Source organism: Monodon monoceros, unplaced genomic scaffold (genome assembly GCF_005190385.1).
Source record: "Monodon monoceros isolate NGI ecotype Baffin Bay Population unplaced genomic scaffold, NGI_Narwhal_1 Super_Scaffold_15, whole genome shotgun sequence".
NCBI lineage: Eukaryota > Metazoa > Chordata > Mammalia > Artiodactyla > Monodontidae > Monodon > Monodon monoceros.
The window spans coordinates 37369034-37393536 of NW_021703771.1; the positions used below are offsets into that span (position 1 = coordinate 37369034).

Consider the following 24503-nt stretch of genomic DNA (forward strand, 5'->3'; position numbering starts at 1 on the left):
AGTTTTCCACTTGCTTTGGCATAATTTTTAATATGTTGTATCATGCCAAAAGACACCCACCTCCATCCCACTGTCACCAGGGATGAGGAAAGGGAAGAAAGCTGGAGGTAGGAGACATCCTGTATGAGGTCAAATTTTATTTTAAATTATTTTTAGTTATTAAAGAACAACTTAAAATGAAAACATATACTCAAAAGTGTATGTATCAAATCTGAACATAATAGAGACAACCAATGTGTTAGTATTTGCTGGTAGGTAAGCTCATTTTTTGTGGACTTCAGAACAAACTTTTCCTGCCACCTCTGCACAGAGCAAGAGCCCTTCAACTTATGAACAGGTTAGGTCTTGAGACCATTTTGTTCCTGAGTCTAAAACGACACTATACAGATAATAAATGTGGGTAGATTACTTTCACGAGAGAAAATGAGATCTTTATAACATTAATCCTGACTCTTCTCGCTTCTTTATAATCTTTTAAAAATTTATCCAAAAGATGCCTGCATTTTGTTTTTCTTGTTTTCATAAAAAGCAACTTCTAATAAGACACTGCTCATGTATAGCTGTTGGCACTATCACAAACGACTCAGTTAAAACTGTGACTTGTACATTTTCAATGAACCAAAAGGCCTCTGCAACCAATATACTATAAAAAAGAATTCGTGGTTTTCAATCTGCTCTTCAAAGATGTTTTGGGGATCTAGGAGTTTCAGTGAACTAAGAAGGGTTTGAATTAGTCCTGAGATGCAATACACCAACAGGAATGAGAATCGGTTCTTGCAGGTATTTTAAAACCAGGCTCATCCTTCTCTCTGTTCAGAGATTTCATATTTACTTGTTTGTTTGTCTATGGACATCTTTTCCCAAGATAAAACAGTTTTGTCTAAACTGAAATCTCTCTCCCCGCACTATAACTTCTGCAGGTGCAGTGTGGAGCCCCTGAGCACGTCTGCATAGTGCACTCATGACCTAGCTACTCACTTTCATATTGTGCAAATATGAATTGGCCTTGATCTCATGAATAATCCATGGCTTGTGACCAAAATTTCAGCAGCAGCATTTCACAATATGCTTAGTCTTTAAGTTCTCAAACTCTCAGCTGTCTCTCGAATTCATTTTAGGTTAAGGGATATCTGACATGGAGGCTGATCCTGTGGTCACCAGTTTTCCACCTTTTCAATTGTTCATCCTTTCCCTGTCTCTTGCTGATCAGCATGGGTTGCTCAGGCGCAGCACTTTTCCAATGACACACAAACTAGGACCCCTGTGGAATTATTCCTACTGTCAAACAACTCATTCCTGAAACACATCTGCCATTTCCTCACTACTTTCAGTCTTGTTTCTGTTCTAACCACCTCCTCTTCATTCTTGCACTTTCAACATCCTCACCTTACAGTGTTTAACACAAAGGACATGGTAGAAGTGTTGAAAGTGGTATCTGTTGAAAGTTAGAAAGTTGAGTACCTTTCATATCTTGAGGTTGCAGTGTAAAGTGCAGAGAAACTATAATTTACAATGATGTAGGTGGACTTTTCCTTTTGGACGTATTGAGCCATTTCCCCAATTGTCTCAGAAAAAAAAAAATCAGTTTTTTCAGGTAGTAACAGTAACTATAATGCTGTTTACAGATAAGGACATCTAGAGTAGTCTCATCACATACCTTGTTTATAAACTAATCATCTTAGAGAATTCTATTATTTTGAAGTACTTGTGCTTAATCAGTTATAATCTATTTTCCTTTTCTAAAAAATCGAAGTATAGTTGATTTAAAATATTATTTTAGTTTCAGGTGTACAATATAGTGATTCAATATTTTTACAGAATCACAAGCTATTTTCAAACCTTCTCACTTTATTTTTTATTTATGTATTTATTTATTTTTCTCACTTTATTTTGTATTACTAGCTTGGCCACCCCCTTTCACCCAGTGGAGATATACTTTGCTGGGGATGACGGCAAAGAAACGCCATGTATGTAAATCCCTATTTGTTCAACATCAGCTCTCACAGGCCCAGCCGCTCTGCGGCATGGGGGTTCTTCCCGGACCGGGGCAAGAAGCCGCGTCCTCTGCATCGGCAGGCGGACTCTCAACCACTGCGCCACCAGGGATGTCCAGCTCTTAAACGTTTTGAAAGCTGAGACTAGAAGCCTACATAAAATGACAGCACGATTACCACGGCCATTACCACCCGAATAGGCTGTAACTGTTGATATGCCGCTCACCTGAATGTCCTTTTTATTTTATCACAACAAACATTCCAGTCCTGTGAAACCATTTCACCCTTGACTGCTTTAGCTTGTACATAAAAGTATAATTTATTTTATAAAACAAAATACTATAAATATTTAGATCTTTATAGGTATATAGTATATATTTCCAGCTGTTATGTGAGTTAGTATCTATGTATGCCAGACGCAAGCCTGAAAGTACACACTGATATAAAAATTTTTTCACAAAAAGCTTTTAGAGTTTACAAAATACAGCAAATTAGAAACAAATGTAAATGATTAATCCCCTACGTAAGTAATATTTCTCATTGAACATTACCAAATTCTATTTCTTTTTGTAAAAAAGTGAATTTGGGAGGGGCTATAGTTTCTATTTTATCTGATGGTGCTCATTCACTCAGTAACTGTCCATTGTGCACCTACTATGTGTTAGGTATTGCTCAGGCACTGGAGACACAGCCAGGAACAGAACAAATAAAAATCTTCCTCTGGGGGTTGCATAGTCTTGTTTTCATACATACAATACATACAATCTCCCTCTAGAACTTAAGCTCCATGAGAGTATGGACATTTTCTCTCCTGATCATAACAGTATTCCATGTCTAGATCAGTGCTTGTAGATAGTAGATGGTCAATATCTGGTGAATGAATGGATAAATGCTTTTTCTTAATAAGTGTTGGTTATGTACCATTTATTCAGGAAACTTACAAAGCAAAGTTCCTGTTACTCTCTCCTAGTTCTAAGAAAGCTGGGTGTTTAGATTCAGTCAGTATGCAGTTGATGTGGAGCCACTACCTGGTGCCTTACAAATAATTTTTACTCGTATTGAACAGTACCATATTTTGACTTTATTACTCAACTTCTATTTAGAAGTAGACTGAAGAAGGGAATCTATAGAAAATAAATTCTAAGAATTCATGAAACTCAAACAACAAAAGGATAGAACAAAAGAATCATCTACCAGCCTTCTCACAGATGCAGCGGTTTAGAGTAATTGAGTGCCTCAACCTTGGTATCAGTGTATTGAAGAGAAAAGAGCCTGACTGGAGGTCAGGAGACCTCAGATTTCAAATGTACTCCCCCAAGCCTCAGGTGGTAAGTAGGCCCTGCTACGGAGGGAAACAGGTAGCCTAAGCTCTTAACTATGACCACTTTAAGAGGCACTGTGACCTCCTAGGAAATGGATATGCTGGGAGCCAGAAAATATGGTTTCTAGCCCATAATAGGTTAATACCTCAAGTAATTTTACATTTTTACGTGGGTCTTCATTTTCTTATCTGTAAAGTAAGAGTACTCGGTCAGAAAAGGCATCCCCAAATGCTGGGCTGGCTGTATCAGAATCACCTGGGTAGCCTATAAAAAATGCAGATCCTTAATACTCTAGCCCTGAATTCTGAGTCATCTGAGGATCACTGGTGTGGACTATGTCTAACATCCTTTTCAATTTATGCTCTGTATGCATCAGTGTTTATTTCAAAGAGAACAACTATATAAGCTCCGTGAGTCTCAAGGAGAATGGAGTGCTGTAACTTTACCCTCTTTTTCTGACATCTACCACTTACCATGTATATTTCTAGCAGAGCAAGATATTAAAATAACTTCCTCACTGCGGCCCAAAATAGGCTGATATAAAATAAATGCAGACTGTATTTCAATAGCCGGCAGTCCTGAACCTCTTCCTGCCACACTGTTCGTCTCCAGAAACCACTGTAAATTCTGCCACACACGGCGATTCCCTGAGGGCTTCATTACTTGGGTCTTTAAAAGGGATTCACTCATCTTTTGCCTCCTGTATGTGTGCTTCTTGTCAATCCAGGTCATGAGAAAAGAAAGTAATTTTTCCCAGTCTTTAGCAGTTCACAGAGAATGTGTGGTTTGAACCTTGTTTTATCTTAAAAAAATGTGAAAATAGACAAGCTAGTGTGCCAGTGCTCATGACATTGAAGGCCTCCTCTGACAGCTACAGTAAGCGCTGTAAAACAATATTCTACACCAAAGCAAACAAAGCCAGTGCTCTGATTGAGAGGATGCACAGAGGGATTAATTCCAAAGGTTTATATACCAGTCTCTGCAGACCAAAGGCAGATAGATTCTCTGTTGGTAAGTAATGGATGTACAATGTGGTCTTTTACTTTAAGAAACAAATGCTTTTTTATAAGTCAGGTAACAAAGAAGGATTGGATGACATAAATGAACTGCTTCCAATTTCTAACTACTGCTATCTGGACTTGAAAACTGGATATGGAAAAACCTTTTTCTAAAAGCAGAAAACTAATATTCCACAGCAGGGAGTGCAGAAATTGCTAGAGACTGATCATCTCTTCTTATCATGTTATTCTTCCCCAATGCTACCAGCTATATTTTAGAATAACAATTTAAAAAATAAGATTCTCTTCTTCAGCCTTCAAGAAAAACTCTTTCTTTCCAATTTTTTAGTTGAAAGAACATAATGAACACCCATTTGCCCTCCAACTAGATTAATTAGTTGCTAATATTTTGTCATCTTTGCTTTCTCTCTAGATGATCATTTGCTGACTATATGAGAGTAAATTATAAACATAATGATCTCTCATCCCTAAATATGTCAGCATTTATCTCCTAAGAACAATGGTGTTCTCCTACATAACTATAAACCCATGACCACATCCAACAAGTTTAACGTTTACTATAGTATTTAAGATAATGTCTGTATTCAAAATTTCTGGTCCAACCAGTAGCGTCCTTTAGAGCTATGTTTATCCCAATCCAAGATCAAATTAAAAATCACACATTCCCTTTGGATGTCACGGCTTTTTAATCTCTTCTAATCTACAACATTCTCCACACCACCACCTTTTCTTTTATAATATGGCATTTTTTAAAAGAATCCATGTCAGTTGCCCCGCAGAATGTCCCTTCTCCTAGACTTGTCTAATTGTTTTCACATGATTAGATTCCGGTTAAAATATTTTTGAAAAGACTCCTACATAGATGATGCTGAACACTTCTCCATTACATCAGGAGTCATACAATATCAGTTGTCTCGTTACTGGTGAGACTAAGTTTGTTCACTTCCTCCCTTTGTCTTCAATAAGTAATCTGTAGGGTGCTTTGAGTCCCTGTGAATATTCAGTTCCCTACTAACAATTCATCTAATTGTTTTAACCAATTATTCACTAATGATTCTTGTTTGAGTAAAATATTATATTGGTGGCTACAAAAATAATGATATTAAAAAAATGATATTTTAAAGGTCTGCCTTGGTACTGGAAGAAATATCATCAATTTCTTTAGAGAAAACATGTCTTACTGAAAACAAACTCTCCTTGCATTTGCACTGGTATTAAGAGGTGGAGTTTAGTATATATATGTAAGATTTGTTGGTGGACAGAGGAACGGAGAAAGGACACATCCCAAAATTGTTTGGGTATAGTGTATGAGGATTTTAAAAGGTCACAAATCAGATATCTACTAGATCTGCTAGCCCCCAAGTTGAAGCAGCCAGCTAGCTAAGTTTGGTTTGGGAGGAGAAGCAATCCTTGCTGGGCTCTCCAGTTACGGAGCTGGAAAGGTGTCAGAACATAAAGGAACAGGGCAAGCCTTTTCTTTGCTATCTTGACCATTCTTACCTACTAATAAGAGAGCACAGAAGGCATCTGCAAGGAAGTGAACACCCTTCAGAACTTGGGTACCTGATTTTACCATCTCCTTCACCGGGGAAAGCTAATTTTTGGAGGCAAATTTCAATCTCCATGGAATTAACTTTCTCATATTCTCTTCCTTTGGTTTGATGCGAGAAGAGGAAGAAATAGACAGATGCAGAAGGCTATGGTAACCCATTAAAAAAAGGGGAGGGGGCTTTTATCATTTACATGATAAATCTCTCTCTGTTCAGAAGTCCTGTTATCACTTTTCTTTTTAATTTTATTTATTTTTTTGTATAGCAGGTTCTTATTAGTTATCTATTTTATACATATTAGTGTATATATGTCAGTCTCAATCTCCCAATTCATCCCACCAGTACCACCCTCCTCCACCACTTTCCCCTCTTGGTGTCCATACATTTGTTTTCTACATCTGTGTCTCTATTTCTGCCCTGCAAACCAGTTCATGTGTACCATTTTTCTAGGTTCCACATATATGCATTAATATACGATATTTGTATTTCTCTTTCTGAACTTACTTCACTCTGTATGACAGTCTCTAGATCCATCCATGTCTCTACAAATGACCCAATTTTGTTCCTTTTTATGGCTGAATAATATTCCATTGTATATATGTATCACATCTTCTTTATCCATTCGTCTGTTGATGGGCATTTAGGTTGCTTCCATGACTTGGCTATTGTAAATAGTGCTGCGATGAACATTGGGGTGCATGTGTCTTTTTGAATTATGGTTTTCTCTGGGTATACACCCAGTAGTGGGGATTGCTGGGTCATATGGTAATTCTATTCTTAGTTTTTTAAGGAACCTCCATACTGTTCTCCATAGTGGCTGTATCAATTTACATTCCCACCAACAGTGCAAGAGGGTTCCCTTTTCTCCACACCCTCTCCAGCATTTGTTGTTTGTAGATTTTCTGATGATGCCCATTCTAACTGGTGTGAGGTGATACCTCATTGTGGTTTTGATTTGCATTTCTCTAATAATTAGTGATGTTGAGCAGCTTTTCATGTGTTTCTTGGCCATCTGTATGTCTTCTTTGGAGAAATGTCTATTTAGGTATTCTGCCCATTTTTGGATTGGGTTGTTTTTTTGGTATGGAGCTGCATGAGCTGTTTATATATTTTGGAGATTAATCCCTTGTCCACCGATTCGTTTGCAAATATTTTATCCCATTCTGAGGGCTGTCTTTTCGTCTTGTTTGTAGTTTCCTTTGCTTTGCAAAATCTTTTAAGTTTCATTAGGTCCCATTTGTTTATTTTTATTTCCATTACTCTAGGAGGTGGATCAAAAAAGATCTTGCTGTGATTTATGTCAAAGAGTGTTCTGCCTATGTTTTCCTCTAAGAGTTTTATAGTGTCCGGTCTTACATTTCGGTCTCTAATCCATTTTGAGTTTATTTTTGTGTATGGCGTTAGGGAGTGTTCTAATTTCATTCTTTTATATGTAGCTGTCCAGTTTTCCCAGCACCACTTATTGAACAGGCTTTTTTTCTCCATTGTATATTCTTGCCTCCTTTATCAAAAATAAGGTGACCAAAGGTGCGTGGGTTTATCTCTGGGCTTTCTATCCTGTTCCATTGATGTATATTTCTGTTTTTGTGCCAGTACCATATTGTCTTGATTACTGTGGCTTTGTAGTATAGTCTGAAGTCAGGGAGTCTGATTCCTCCAGCCCCGTTTTTTTCCCTCAAGCAGAAGTCTCGTTATCACTTATAATCCATTTTCCTTACTATGCACTCTTGGAATCCGGAAGAGACGTGAAATATAAAATTACAGTTTGACTAAGAAAAAAAAATCTACCCAGATCTCAGAAAGCCATGAGCAAGGAAATGAGGCTGACAGGAGGACTGAGCTGTTTCCTCCTGTGGCCAGGTCCCAAGGTGATGTCCACCAACCCTGATGGTGTATCTCAAGCCACCATGTCAAAAACCAAACTTGTACCAATGTTCCCACTTCACTTTCCTGTTTTTATTTATGGCACAATTCTTTCTGTTATCCAAGTTCAAAATCCTCGTTTTGGCCTCTGACCACCCCTCTCCAGTAGACATCTGCCAGGTTCTCCCTATCATATCAGTTTTCAGGTCCTATATATTTTCTCTCTGAAGTGAATTTTATACCTAACCTCCTTACCTTCTCATGGCCAATACTCTGATTAGGACTTTTTCCCTGCACTTATGAACAGATTCCTCACAACCTCCTGACTGATCTCCTTTTCAATAGTATCTCCTTGTTCTTCTGATTCTATATAATGTAGTTAGGTATACCTCTCTAAAACACATTTCAAACCTTGACAATACCTGGCTCAGAAACTTCAATTTCTGCTCCATGACTTCTGAATCAAGTTCATTTTCTAAAGACAAACATCCCCAAATCCTTTTTTTTAAATTGAGGTAAAATTCACATAACATAAATGTGAATTTATGTTACTCAGTGACATCTAATACATTCACAATGTTGTGCAACCATCACCACTATCTAGTTCCAGAACATTCTTGTCACATTGTAACGTGTATCAATACTTCATTCCTTTTTATGGCTGGATAATAATCCATTGCATGGATACACCATATTTTGTTTATCCATTCATCATTTGACGGACACTGGGTCGTTTCCACTTTTTGGCTTTTGTAAATATTGCTATACATGTTTTTGTTTGAACCAAAGTCTTTAAGTATAGTCATTATGTACTATTTTGGCAATTCTTCATCTATCCCTATATGCCCCATGTTTTTCATCTTCCATCCAAATCATAATACTTCTTTTTTCTTTGAATACACTGCATGCTTGCCCATCTGCAGCCCTTTTTCATGGTTTCTGTTGTGTAGGAAGCCCTTATTCCCATCTTTGTTGTCAAGATCTTCTTCAAGGACTATCTCAGATATCACTTACTTCACAAACCCTTTGTTGACTTTTCCAACTGGATTCAAACTCTTTTTCCTCTGAGCTGCCCCACTGGCATCAATTACGGTATTCCTTATATTTGTGTGCTTCTCTTAACAAGGCCAAGACAACCATCAGGCGATTTACTGCTGTATCTCCTACAGTCAAGCACTTTGTTTCCTTAAGTGCTCAGAAAACCTTAAGAAATATTTTAACTTAGGAGATAGTTAGAGCCATTTCATAGTCTTTGTGGTCTCATATAGTCCTTTCAAATGCCCACACTCTACACCCTCTATGGTAGAGGATGTTGTCAGTATTATTCCTTTTGAAACAACTCAAAATAACTTAAATAATTAGAAAAATATCATGTGGCATTCATGAGGACTCTCTGAATGTGCACTTTCTCTTTTGTTTAAGAATATATATGTGTTATATTCATGCACATCAGCCTTGCCTAGCAATTTTTGTTTCACTTTTTGAATAAGAAGGAAAAGTAGGATATCTAGGGACAACTGAGTTATAGTTTAGCACTGGTAATATGTAGTTCACTTAAGGTATTTTATGGATGGTTATGACAGTGTCAGAATGTCACAAGCCTAAGTGACATTTCAATACTTTCAGAAATAGCCAAGAAAAAAATAATCATAATTCTTATTTCTTCAGGTGACTTATAATGGCAGCAGAAAACTAGAAGGATCATTAAAAATAAAGTTTGCTGACCTGCAATAGCCCCTGGACTCCCTGAGAGAGTCAGAGCTCTGTGGTTCTCTGAAGGATTCTACCTTCTTTTATTCGGAATCAAAATGATAGCTGAGTAATGACTTCACCTCCCTAGGGTGAATCACCCATTCACTATCAGTATTTTTAAACTGATCATTATTTTTTCAGCAGCTATAAATTTAAATTTAAAATTAAGGTAGGAAGGGATCTGTAGAATTTAGTATGGAGACATTGCTTAACAAATATTTTTCATCTGTTTCTGGTCTGGCCTGGTGCTCTAAACTGCCTCTTACGGAAGTGCATAGTGTGTGTACACCTGAGGGTGCGATGGAAGACAGCTATCTGATCTTAAGATTTGGGGAGGACGGGGAAGTTGGAGGGGGTAGCAGGGCCTGATATGAAAAATTCCAGAGGTGCTGTGCTTCTTGGCTTCACAGTGATGTTGAATGGGCGCTAAGGGTATGTGATCCCCTCTTCCCTTCCTTTCTGGTCATTAATTCTCACTCTCCCTAAGCAGGAAATCAAAAGGGAGATGGGACACAAACCTGTCTATAATTTTACATGTGATAATAACAAATCATAGTTGTCTTCCGTCATTGGGAGCAAGACTTTTCTATTTCTAAGTGTCAAAGACAGTATTTAGCTTCTAATAGAGATAAATATTTTCTTATAATGCATCTCTTGCCTAAGAGATTATTTAAAGAAATTTCTTAGATTTATTTGAGAGCTGAAGGGGACCTTAGAAAGGATCTAGTTCAATGCCATCATTTTGCAAAAAAAATAATAGAAAGGATGTTAAAGAATGTGACCAAGGTAAATAGATGCTAGCAGAGCCCAAACTGGAATCCAGGTCTTCCAAATTCTGGTCCTCTATGGAGCATTTCTGCTATACCAACTTGATTCTTTCTATTTAACAAAACAGGTTGCCACCAGTTTTGTTCCCCGAAGACCACACCACACACACTTTCTGACAAATACTAATTAGATGACTATTCCAAGTAAGTTACTATACAGGACTATTGGTAATTCAAAGGTAAGTTCACTACGATCCTTAAGGATCTTACAATAAAATTCAAAACCTGGGAGAAGAAAGGTTTACAAAAATGCAGAGGAGAAAAATATCACAGAAAGTTGGAAAGAGAGCACTAGAACTAATTTCAGGATTAATAAGCAGCCTCCTTGAGATTCAGGATAGAATGTCCCTCTCAAGTGTTATGCAAATTGTGTTCCCTAACCCTGACTAGGCAGTGTTCACAGAACAAGATCATTATTATAGAGAGCTTTATATAAACATGAATAAAATTTAGAAAATTAAAATAAACTCAAGTAAGGAGTCTTTAATCTGAAAAATGTTGCCCCCTGCATGACAGAAACTGATTTCTTAAATTTCTTATTTGCTTCAGACAAATTCACCTTCTCTTCTTCTGTGACCCTGTTCATGACTCAGACATGTAGATATAAGGAGAAGGGCCCGAAGTCCATGGAGCAAATCACAGCAGTCTGGTGGGGCCTTGAGAGGTGGGCAATAAACTGCCAGTTCTTCCTGAAGGATGAGGATTTAGAGATGATCACAGGGGACCTAGGTTGGAGGATGTAACCTCGTCTGCTCATGGGTGTCATCTTGGCAGTTTACTGACCTCTGGACAAGATCTATTTAATTTACTGGAGATAATGCCTAAGGCATAGGCTGTTTGGAAAGGATATCCCTTTGAACTGAAAATCAAATTGAAGATAATGATTTGGGAATATTTCACCAGTTGTTTAGGAAATCCTGGACTCTCATGTAGTCTATATTTACAACTCTGCATGCTTGCAAAGACACTAAGAGTTAAATATGTTCCTTTTCTGTGAAGCTTCTTTAAAATTCATATCTATGCTGCTCATATATATATATATATATATATACACACACAAACACACACACACATATATATATATGTATATATGTGAATAGCCAACAGAGACTTGATAGCTTTCTTTTTTTAAAAAATTAATTAATTAATTAATTAATTTTTGGCTGTGTTGGGTCTTCGTTTCTCTGTGAGGGCTTTCTCTAGTTGTGGTGAGCGGAGGCCACTCTTCATTGTGGTGCACGGGCCTCTCACTGTCATGGGCTCTCTTGTTGCGGAGCACAGGCTCCAGATGCGCAGGCTCAGTAGTTGTGGCTCACGGGCCCAGTTGCTCCGCGGCATGTGGGATCTTCCCAGACCAGGGCTTGAACCCGTGTCCCCTTCATTGGCAGGCAGATTCTCAACCACTGCGCCACCAGGGAAGCCCCGATAGCTTTCATTTAACATATTTAGCTGGATCTTTTCAACCAAAATGTGTATCTGCAATGTATTCTAATGTAATCCAATTAGAGCCACTAACACCATCTGTATATACATTTTTGGTTCAGCTGTCAAAAAACACACAAATACAATGCTCATAATACAATATTCAACAGTTGTGTAATATTTTATTGTACTATACTTCATTTAACTTTTTTCTATTTTCAAATGGATCAATTTTCATTTTCTTCCTTTTATAATTAGTATTTTACTACATATTTTAATATGTAAATCTTTGCCCACATCTCTGTTATTTTTCTTGGGATACGTTACTAGAAGTGCAATTACTATAGCAAAGTATATAAACTTTTAAACCAAAGGTTTAAATTATGTATAGTATTTAAAGAGTCTAATAACACAAGACTTCTAACAAAATATCCTAGCACTCTCCAGACTTTGTCTGTCTCATTTCCCTCACTTTAGCTGTTTCTTCTGTTTATCTTCAAATACTGTTTTCTTGATTTTTAAATTTTAAGACATTATCTATTGATCCTATGATAAAAGGAATAATTACATTTCTTACGTGACCAAAAACATTCCTTTCCCCTACCCTCTCCCCAGTGATTATACTTTTTGGTTTAAATCAGTATTTGGTATTTACATTTTTATGCTATATAAATTATTATCCTCTAAGCCATGTTAAGTATTATGATTACATTTTCTTTCTTATACATTAAAAATTTATTCACTACAGCTAAGAACTGCCTCATTTCATATCATATGTTTAATGTGGCTGTTTAAAAACGTGGGCCCCAAATTCTCTGAAATTGTTCCCAGTGATAGGTGAGGTATACAGCCCCTCCCCTTGATTCTGGGTGGGCTTGTGACTATTTTGATAGGAGATCATGAAAATGGCGGGTGATTTCAGAGGCTGGTCATAAAAGAAGATGCAGCCTCTGCCTTGTTTGCTGGAAGGAACACTTGTGTTTGGAGTTCTGAGTTGGCAAGAAAGAAGTCTGACTACTCTGAGGCTGCCATGCTGTGAGGAAGCCAAGCCAAGTGGAGGAGCCACGTGTGAATACTCTGGTTGTTAAGAAGCCTGGTCTTCTTGACAGCCCAGCCTAGGTGCCAGGTGTGAGTGGAGATTCCAAATGATTCCAGTCCCCAGCATCACTGAATCACCTCTAGCCTCTGGGTCTTTCCAGCTGAGGCCCCAGACATCATGGAGCAGTCATCCCTTCTGTGCATTGTCCAAATTCCTGACCCACAGAATCCATGAACATAATAAAATGATTATTTTAAGCAGCTAAGTTTTGGGGTAATTTGTTATGCAGCAGTGGTAACTGGTACTCTTACTCTTAACTGGTACTTTCTATGTTCCTGTTATTAATTTGTCCCTAAATTCTCAATATGGCCAAGTACATTAGGGGATCATCAGTTCCATTGTTTCCTTGGAGATATTACTTCTGGAGATCTCTGTCCTCTTGCCCCAGTTGAGCCTGGATGCAGAGCCAACAGCCTAGGACTTGCATGGGTGAGAGACAATGTAGCATGCTATTGTACTTACAGATGTGGGCCCTGTAGCCAGGCTGCCTGGGTTTGCATCCTGGCTCTACTACTTACCAGTGCTGTGTGACTGTGCTCAAGTTAATCTCTCTCTGCTTCAGGTTTCTCATTAGAACAGTGGTTGGCACAAAGTAGTTCTCTTATGGTTGGCATTCTTGTTGTTGTTTATTATTCTTCCCTTCATATTGTCCTGGGAATTCCCATCATCTCACACCTATGTCTGATGCCCTAGTTCCTAAATTCCACATCTTTTTCTTTCTTGGTTATTCCCTTGATAGAATACATCACCAGCTCCCTAAAAAAAGATGCTTAGGAGGTAAGTTTTTTGAGACTTTATTTATGCTTTAATTGTCTTTAACATCACACTTGATAATATGACTGGCATAAAATTCTAATTTGGAAACAATTTCTCTCTGAATGTTGAAGTTATTACTTCATTGTCTTGAAGCTTTCAGTGTCACTACTAAGAGAATTCTGATTCTTGATCCTTTGTATGTAGGTTTTTCTTTCTGGAAGTATTAAGATCTCTTCTTTATCCCCATTGTTTCAAAATTTGATAATGATGTCACTTGGTGTAGGTCTTTTAAAATTCACAATTTAGAGTGCCATTTCAATTTGGAGACACCTTCACGTCCTTCATTTCTTAGAATTTTTCTTTTCTTTTAATTCTTTATTAATTTTTCACCTCCATTTTCATTAAGTCTCTTTCTGGGACTCATAATAGATATAAGATCTCTCAGATTGGTCCTCTAATTTTCTTATCTTTTCTATTTTCTATTATCTTTTTAGTCAATTTTCTGGGAGATTCTTTTAATGTCTTCCATTCTTCTTCTGATTTTTTTAAAAAATAAATTTATTTATTTATTTATTTTTCACTGTCTCGGGTCTTCATTGTTGCGTGACAGCTTCCTCTAGTTGCAGTGAGCGGGGGGGCTATGCTTTGTTGCGGTGCGTGGGCTTCTCACTGCAGTGGCTTCTCTTGTTGCAGAGCACGGGCTCTAGGTGCATGGGCTGCAGTAGTTGTGGCACACAGGCTCTAGAGCACAGGCTCAGCAGTTGTGGCGCACTGGCTTTGTTGCTCCGCAGCATGTGGGATCTTCCCGGTCCAGGGTTCGAACCTGTGTCCCCTGCATTGGCAAGCAGATTCTTAACCACTGCACCACCAGGGAGGCCCCTTCTTCTAATTTTTTTTTAAAATCTGCTTTCATATTTTTATACTTTATAATTCTGATTTCTTATTCTTGAATTGTCCTTTTTTACATATCACCTGTTCTTATTTCATGGATTTAATATCTTATCTCACTGAATATATTGATTGTAGTACATTTGGAAATGTCTTTTTTCCCCCTTGCACTGCCTCTGTTTCCTCTAAGTTCCCTCCTCTTTTTTTTTTTTTTTTTTAATCAGTTTGATTTTGACTTGTTCTTTCATGGCAGAGGCTGCTGTCAAATGCCCAGTGGTCCTTTATTAGCTATTCTACTTCAGTTGGATGTTCTGTGCCCTTGGATACTCTGAGGCTTGTCAACTGGTGGACCTCACTGTAAGGCAGCTGGCCAGGGTTACGGCATGTTTACTGAGGGAGCCCCAAAAGTCCACATCTGCAGGGCTTTTCCTCTGGGTTTGACAGTTTCCCCAGAAAGGAATCCTCTCATTTTCTACCTGGTGAATATAACGGATTTTAAGCTGGCTGTAAGTATTTTGAGATCAATTAGGGAGGAGTGGTTGGAGAGGGAAAATCTTATCTTTCCAAAAGCAGAAAGCTCAGGCCCTCTCTACTTGAAGTGTGCCATCTACCTCCACCTCAGCTGTGCCTGCTTTCCCATGTCCCGTCTCAGATTAACCCAATCAATTAAAACCACCAAGTTAAATAAATTCCATGAAGTTTTGGATAGAAAGGCAAGAACTTTTTGTACCTGGATTTAAAAAAAACCAAAAAAATTTCTGGATTTAAGAAAAACCTAAAAAAGCTCCCTCTCATCTTCCATACCTTCCCTCCCCCACAAAAAAGTAGAAAATTCACCCAAGTCCCTTTACCCCTCTTACTTAACCATACTTTTTTTTTTTTCCTTTGATAATGCCTCAGAACTTGAGTACTCAGGATCCAAGTTTGTTTTAAAATAACCCAATGAAGTGACAGGCAGAACTCCTGGAATTCTGCAGCTTGTGCTAGAGTCTACATATGGGAAATTGCCGTCAGTTAAAGGGTGATGCTATTACCATAGCCCAATTTTTGAAAGCCTTTAGAAAAAAAAAATCATCTGAGTTAATTAGTATTTACCACAGGCACAGATTCTGTATTGCACTATTCTATGAATTCAGATAATAAGAAAACACAGTACTGCAGTCTCTAACTTTTAACTAACACTTACCTCTCAAAAATGTATATTATAAATTAAGAATTTTACCTATTATATGAATAAGCTCTTATATGACTGATCTATATGCTCCATATGGCTGATCAGTCTTAGATCATCATAAAATATGAGTTATGTTTTAAAATCAACCAAATACTATTGGCACCTAAAATAAGAGTAATTTCATTTTACCTCTCTGATCTGCTTAATCCACAAATCTCTTCCAAGAAACTCCTGATGTAAGACTACAGGAGCTGAGTTTAGATTAAAAGTCAAGGAGTCACTGGTCTTTTCTTTAATAAAAGGCTGGAGATCAGAATTTATCTAGAAGGAGTAGTGAAAAGAGTTAAATCAGCGAAATGCATATACATTGGCATGTTTTAGTCATATTCAGAAAGCACCAGTTACTACAGTGAAAAATTAAGCTTAAGGAACTCAGTTTTTAGATGTACTTTAATAAGCAAAAGAACAGCTCATATGATTAACAATAATCTTAAAAAAACTTTTAAAATAGTTTTCCCCTAACATATTCCTTTTTTATTTGGCAGCAGCCTTTATTTTGCTTTTTAAGTTCAAGGTAAGGATCATAAATTATATTTATTTAATAAATATAATCAAATAATAAATAAATTAATCAAAGATTTAATAAAGTACATAAAAACTCACCTGGAGATATTACATATTTTTGTATATATTTCCCCCTTCTTATGAGCTATTTAAATGGCATCTAAGAAATATGTACTAAATGGAATTTAAAATTACATATACATGGAGGTAACAAAATAACAGCTAATCTTGAGACATTTTATATTTCATTATACCCATTCAAAAGAATCAGTTATTGGAATTAAAGCTTTCAACTTTGCTCCATATATTTCTAAATTTCATTAACTTTCCACAGTTTGTTTTACATAGGAACTATAAGGGAACTGTAACAAAAATGCAAATATTCTTCCATTTTGTGACTGGCAACATTACATGTTATTTAATAATTTGCAAGAGTTCTTTCAAGAACCCTTTCAGGTGGTAAGAAGAGACAAACATCACAAATATGGTTTAAGTAAGCTGTAGCTTTCTATCAAAATTATACAGTACTCACCAATCATACTGTTTATATTATGTAATAACCACCACAAATGATAGATTTTATGTACTCAATAGACAGTTTTTGAGATATAAAAGCAGTTCATTAAATGGTAAAATGTTTCTTGTGTATCATTTTAGCTATTTAAGTACAGAAAAAATAGAAAGGGTATGCAAATACCTTATGACTCATGGCCATGTGCTTCCCATACTGAAATGCCATATCCTGAACCTCAGCATCATGCTTTGCTAATTCCATTGCAGCTTGGCAGCTCTTTGCTAATAAGGCACCATGGGAGAGAAAAGTCTGCTTCTTCCAAGTTAATATTCCAATATCATCTGTGATATGATTTTCCTAAAAATTGCAACAAAAGCCAAGATTAAAAAGGTTTTAGGAGTAATTTGTTTCAGTTTTTGAAGAATAAGCATTAAAAAATGAACTATTCAAAACACTCAGGCTGTTGCAACAAGACAGAACTAAAAGATGCTGACCCTCACCTCTACCTAAAGAGAACTAAGGAGGTGGGAACTGCTTTTTTAGGGTAATTGGGAAAAAATGAAAGAAATGCTGAAGAAATTTTATTTTGAGCTAGGGAACTTCTATTAAAATATACTTATAAGGCAAAATTAGAAATTTAGACCTTCAAACTAACTCTCTTCTAGATTCATATCAGTTCTTAATTAAGTGCTAGTATTCCAAAACATAAGAATCCTATTGTCTTTAACTTATGTTAAAATGTCAAGGGCATAGCGAAGGAACTGCAATCTCTTATAAGCAGGTAGATAGAAAAAATCAGAGAGAAGGTAACCCATTACAATGGAGTATGATTAGATCATACTATTCATCAAAGTTTATTCCCATAAGAAGAAACAAGATGATAAGGGAAGACATAACTGTAGTTTATTTAATTTCATCTTTTTACATTACGAAAATCACGGTAGTATCTTTAAGTAAGCATAAGCATACACATACCTACTGACTCTAGACCAGTGATGTCCAATGAAATTATAATGTAAGCCCCATATGCAATTAAAAATTTGCTAGTAGCTACATTAAAAAAGCGAAAAGAAACAGGTGACATTAATCTTAATGACATTTTATCTATCCCAATATATCTAAAGTATTACTATAATAAAATAAAACATATAATCAATATAAAATTATTAATAATATTTTACATTCTTTTTTTACACAAACTTTTCAAAATCAGTGTATATTTTACACTTACAGCACATCACTAGTGACATTTCAAGTACTCAATAGGTACAAGGAGCTGGTGGCTACCCTAATGGACAGCTCTGCTTTAGGCAGTTAGCTCTCTGAGGACAAGAATGATGAAGTGATATACATAATGATGCTCATTTTACGGTGTTTCTTTGAAACCTCAAACTAACTAGAACCCATCCAGAAGGATTAATTAACTCAAACACTTTACTTCCTGCCGCCCATACCACAATCCTTCTCCTTCCACCATTATTTGGGGACAAAATAAAAAATAATAAGAAAACTTAGACACCATTAAAAAATGATCTTAGATTTAGTCCCACCTCTTTCACCATGTTGAAGGGAATCTTCAACCCACTGGTCAGATCAAATTCTCAACTTAATTTTACATGCTTTTAAGCAAAAAGAGAGTTTCACTTATAGCAACAGTTACACATATGCAACATAGTATTGTGTAATAATCAAAAAGCCACTTGGGGAGAAACAGTGCATAAACTGCTTCATAAAACATTGCAAATAAATGATAGCATTTAATTTTGGAAATCTGAGAATGGATTTTAAAATATGTGAAATTAATATCATATTAATAAACCTAGATAAAAACCATATTATCTCTCCAGATATACTAAAGATGCATTTGACAAAATTCAACTCCTATTCTTTCTTTCTTTCTTTATTTTGCGGTACGCGGGCCTCTCACTGTTGTGGCCTCTCTCGTTGCGAAGCACAGGCTCCGGACGCACAGGCTCAGCGGCCATGGCTCACGGACCCAGCCGCTCCGCGGCATGTGGGATATTCCCAGACCGGGGCACGAACCTGTGTCCTCTGCATCGACAGGCGGACTCTCAACCACTGCGCCACCAGGGAAGCCCTCAACTCCTATTCTTGATGGGAAAAAAGCACTGAATAAAACAGGAACAGATGCGCATTTCTTCTTTTTTTATAAATGTAATATATTGCAATTTTATTTCAATGGCACAAACGAAGTTAGTGTGTAGGAAATTTATTTATATTTAAAAAAAAAATTTATTTATTTGGTTGTGCCAGGTCTTAGTTGCGGTGGGTGGGCTCCTTAGCTGAGGCTCAAGGGCTCCTTAGTTGCGGCAGGCAGGCTCCTTGGTTGCAGCTCCAGGGCTCCTTAGTTGTGGCATGCAGGCTCCTTAGTTGTGGCATGTGAACTCTTAGTTGCGGCATGCATGTGGGATCTAATTCCCTGACAAGGGATCAACCCAGGCCCCCTGCGCCACCAGGGAAGTCCTGTGTGTAGGAAATTTAAATGAAACAGTATGGTAAAAATAGCAGAGAACCAAAAAATCTAAAAAGCAAGTACACCTAAAGCATGAGGATTCATTAGTGTTTCATCTTCAGTTATGACTGACACTTGATGCTTGCAAATTTTGAAATAAACTTTGAGATCATGATCACTACTCTGAAGAGATTTCAGCACCAGCACTAAGATTTGTACATTCAGTTGGTTTGCAGTTGACTTGTTAGCCATTTACATACTATAGTACAGGTTTGTCACAGGTCAGATCACAGTGTTGAAGGAAAGAAAGACCTTCCTGTAATTATACAGAAAGAATCCCCTAAACTGCACTCAGCTTAAGACATCCAATGTACAAGAACACGAAAACCATCACAGTAATGTGGTTCCAAGGAACATAGTTTTGGTAAGGAAAATAACCTAAGCTCCTGTTTCCCATTTTAATTACTGAAATCTCTACCAATGACAAAAATGTCATATAGGACACTAAATGTATACAGTAATTCAAACTTCATGCAAAGAACATATTTAGCAATCTGGGATAATGCAGAATGACTGGAAATATAACGAATGTGATTCAACACTGGTTCTTTTTGTCATTTTACACAGACGTCATGTTAATATTAGACCAAAACACAAAATGTTTAGTGCATAAACCAGTTTCTTTCTTTTTTTTTTTTTATAAATTTATTTATTTATTTTTGGCTGTGTTGGGTCTTCGTTTCTGTGCGAGGGCTTTCTCTAGTTGCGGCAAGCGGGGGCCAGTCTTCATCGCGGTGCGCGGGCCTCTATCGCGGCCTCTCTTGTTGAGGAGCACAGGCTCCAGACGCGCAGGCTCAGTAGTTGTGGCTCACGGGCCTAGTTGCTCCGTGGCATGTGGGATCTTCTCAGACCAGGGCTCAAACCCATGTCCCCAGCATTAGCAGGCAGATTCTCAACCACTGTGCCACCAGGGAAGCCCCTCAGTTTCTTTTTTAAGATCTATCATTTTTATCGTTGTCTTTTATCTTACTTTGGACCACTTGTACCCCGTACTCTATCCTACTATAGACTGTTTAACTTAATCAACAAAATCAAAAGTAATTTCTGACCAGATTTATGGGGGATATAAAAATTTATAATATCTAAGTGTCTGCATAACCAAAAGTACAATAATAAAGAAGAAAATGCCTCCTATTTCTTTTAGAAGATAGTACTTTGTAAGCTTGCTGCATCTTTAATGCTTTTACTATTGCATGACAATGAATAGTTGATAGAAAAAAAGAACTGTATACTTGAATTATGATAACTCATCCATCACAGATTAATCTAATAAGTTTCTGCAGAAACAGGAACTATTTTAACAAGGAAAAAAAAATGCCCTCATTCCAGATGTATATTTCTTTAATATGACAGGTGCCTGTGTTTGTGTGTGTGTGTGCACAAGCATGCATGATCACCCAAAAGTCAGCAAATACTTTATGGGGAAACACATGAGCCCTTCTTCCTAAAATCAGGAACAGGACAGAGATGAACACAATACCATTGCTATTTAACAATGTAATAGAAGAGGCAAGAAAAGGATAGCTGTATAAAAATTAGAAAGGAAGAGTTTAACTATCACTATTTGAAGACAGTATAACTGTATATTGGGGAAGACCAATATACAAAACTAAACAAAAAAACTACTAAAACAAGAAGATAATTCAGTAAGGTAGCAGCATATAAAATCAACATAATTTATAATTAACATAATAGATGTAACCATAGCTTTCATACATAAAAACTAATCAGAAAGTATTGTAAATAGGGCCTTTTCTTACATTATATCTATGAAAAAAAGATTTAAAAGCTGGGAATAAACTTAGAAATGTACAAAATTGATATAAAAAATGTTAAAATACTACTGAAGGAAAGCAAGTTAAATAAATATAAAGGCATATCATGTTTAAAGATAGTAAGATCCAACTTCATAAAGTTGCTCCAATAAAATTAACACCCCCCCTCCCCCCTCCCCCCCCCAACTCAGATAAGCTGATTCTAAAGTTCATATTGGAAACAGCATGAAGAATAACCAGAATAATCAGGAAGCCATGAAAAAGAAGAGCAGTGTAGGGTGAGGTGGGGGGAAGAAGGGTAGATGAGGAGAGCTAATGATGTCTAGCCCTACCAGATACTATATTATAAAGCCTCGGTAATTAAAAAAAAAAAAAGTGCACTTTTTAGATAGACAAATGATGGAATGAAACAGAAAGTCCAGCAATCAATCAAACTATACACAGGAATTTACTATATTTTAGGGAAAAGTTGGACTTTTCAGTAAATGGTGCTGGTACAACTGAATAGATTTCTGGAAGAAAATTAAGACTGCTCTGCATTTCACACAATTTATCAGGATAAACTCTACATAGCAAAAAATAAAAGCAAAAGAACCACAAACAATAGAAGACAAAAGACAATAAGGAAAGGTATGTGCACTTTCTATCACAGATGAATGACAAATCTCCCTGTGGTAGGCTAATAATGGTCCCCCACAAAGATAGCCACATCTTAATCCCTAGAGTCTGTGAATGTTACCTTACATGGTAAAGGGGACTTTGCAGTTATGTTAATTCAGGATCTTGAGATGGAGGAATTATCCCAGATTAACTGGATGAGCCTAATGCAGTCAAAAGGATCCTCATAAAAGGGAGGCAGCAGGGTCTGAAGATGGAGAATGAAGCCACAAACCAAGAAATGAAGGTGGAAACTAGAAAGGGCAAGGAAAGGGATTCTCCCCTAGAGCCTCCAGAAGGAATACAACCCTGACAACATCTTGATTTGGAGGCTTCTGACCAAACAAACAAACCACTTTCCACCGCCTTAAAGCATCACTCAGTGTTGGTGAGGCTGTGAAGAAACAGGCATCTCAAATATGACCGGTAGAGTCTGTCATACAGAGTGAAGTAAGTCAGAAAGAGAAAAATGAAATACCGTATGCTAACGTACAGATATGGAATCTAAAAAAACGGTACTGATGAACCTAGTGGCAGGGCAGGAATAAAGACGCAGATGTAGAGAATGGACTTGAGGACACGGGGCAGGGAAGGAAAGCTGGGGCGAAGTGAGAGAGTGGCATGGACAAATATACACTACCAAATATAAAATAGATAGCTAGTGGGAAGCAGCCACATAGCACAGGGAGATCAGCTCGGGGCTTTGTGAGCACCTAGAGGGGTGGGATAGGGAGGGTGGGAGGGAGATGCAAGAGGGAGGAGATAAGGGAACATATGTATATGTATAACTGATTCACTTTGTTATAAAGCAGAAACTAACACACCATTGTAAAGCAATTATACTCCAATAAAGATGTAAAAAAATAAAATAAAATAAAAATAAAGTTCCTAAAAAAGGGTAATGAATATAAAATTTTACATTTCTTGGTCTCAAATGCTTAACATTTTAAAAAGTTATATGATTCTCAATTAACTTTTCGTGGTTTGTATACCATCCTCATGTATTCATATAACAAACATTTAGTTTCTATTATGGGTTAGGTTCTTTGTAAAGCAATATAGATAGGAATATATTTATTAATAATATTTATTAATGAATAGCCTGTCCTCAAGAAGCTCACGATACAGGAATGACATCTATATCTATCTATATGTGGATATTAATATAATAGATAAATCAATACAGTTCTATCTCAGAATAATTCTTGGAAGATCTCCAATGGTCAAAGATTCAGTTTTATTATATTTTCCTTATTCTGATTAAGACATTTTATTATTCACCATTTCTACATTTTAATTCAATTAATACACAATCTCCGAAAACAAAATTAGAAAATTCAGATAGCCAAGAAACACTTAATATATAGTCCCTTGAAATCTGCTATCATAAGTTAATCAGGTCATAAGACAATAATTCTGTTCCTAAATTAATCTGAAAATTTATTACCTGAACATTAAATTATTACCTATCGTGACCTTGGTTACAAATGAAACAAAGTCCCTCTATTCATTTCTGTCAGCTTGCCATGTATACATTAATAGAGCATGCTTTATTACAAAGGAAAAGTTAATGTACAATTGTAAAATACCAAGAAACTAGTTTGATAACCACATCCAAATTAGTATCTTCAGACATCAGATATACAGAATTGGTGTGAAATGAATGACAGCAGTCAGAGTAAATGAGATTCAGATATACTTACAGCATCAACTTACATCTGTACAGTTTATAGAAGGAGGATACATTCAGTGAACATTGACTTTTGATGGGATTTTCTCTTTTTCAGAAAGGTAATATACGTCAACATACCTATTGAAGGACTGTCAGACTGAAGGATATTAATTTTTAAAATGTAGGTCTCTCATTCACTGTAACATGACCTTTTTGCTCAAGCAAGGTTAGTTCAAAAAACATACAGGAAAAAAAACCGGAAGCTTGCAAGATGATGTTTCCCAAGACAGTGGCACTGGTGGTTGTACTCAGATATAATATTCTGTTCTGCTACTGAGCTGTCTGGGGAATGTGTACTTTGAGTTGCTTTCCTAATGGTGGTAATACATTTGTACATACCTATTTACATGAAACCAAAGTGTGTTTGTAAAGTGGCTGCTTGGGATTAAAGGTCTAGTCCATGGTCACAGAACAAAGGCAAACTAATTGATTCAGGAAGATGTTCAAGCCCCAACCGGAACCTGCCGAGCCAAACTTCTATTTTTCACATTATCAGAGAAGAAGAGTGTTAAAAGTACTTTAAAGAAAGCATGCAAATATTTCCTGTTGTCATGCTTCTTTCAGATTCATATACTGAGCTGCTACCTTTATAATTTATCTTTAAAATATATATCTTTGTATATTTATGCAGCATAAATTTGGGTCTGATAAGAGATCAGATCTAATGCCACATTTCACCATTTTAAATGTTTGCTCTGAATCAGCCTTTTCAGCTATTTTGAGAAGCTAAACAACAGCCAAAATGTTTACCAGCTTTATTTATTTTTTTAAAGTCAAGGAAAATTTCAAAAAGACTCCCTAAATTTAGGGATAAGAAGAAAGCAAGGGGGAGAATAGAATCTAATATTTCCTGGGAGTCAACAATATGTGATGACACTTTCATGTTCATTATTCTATTACCTCTCAAAAATCTTAATTATCATTATTCCCATTCAGTAGGTAAGGAGACTTGAAGGCTGTATTTCGATCATGATCAGACATTAGTAAATGGCAGAGATGGGTCTTAGCTGTATAGCAGTCAGATTCTATTTTGCTTAATACATAGTAGAAATACTTAAAAAT

The 24503-nt window shown here is 36.7% G+C and overlaps 1 protein-coding gene across 3 annotated transcripts in view; it reads right to left on the minus strand.

Moving 5' to 3' along the window:
• PDSS2 (decaprenyl diphosphate synthase subunit 2) overlaps window positions 1–24503 on the minus strand; it is a 261592-nt gene that overhangs the window by 37951 nt on the left and 199138 nt on the right. For all 3 annotated transcript variants that reach the window (XM_029223452.1, XM_029223451.1, XM_029223453.1), the window contains 2 exons: window positions 16928–17101; window positions 15856–15987 (listed from right to left, as the gene is read on the minus strand). In XM_029223452.1, coding sequence (XP_029079285.1) covers window positions 15856–15987; window positions 16928–17101 — 306 coding nt within the window. The remainder of the gene's footprint in view (window positions 1–15855; window positions 15988–16927; window positions 17102–24503) is intronic.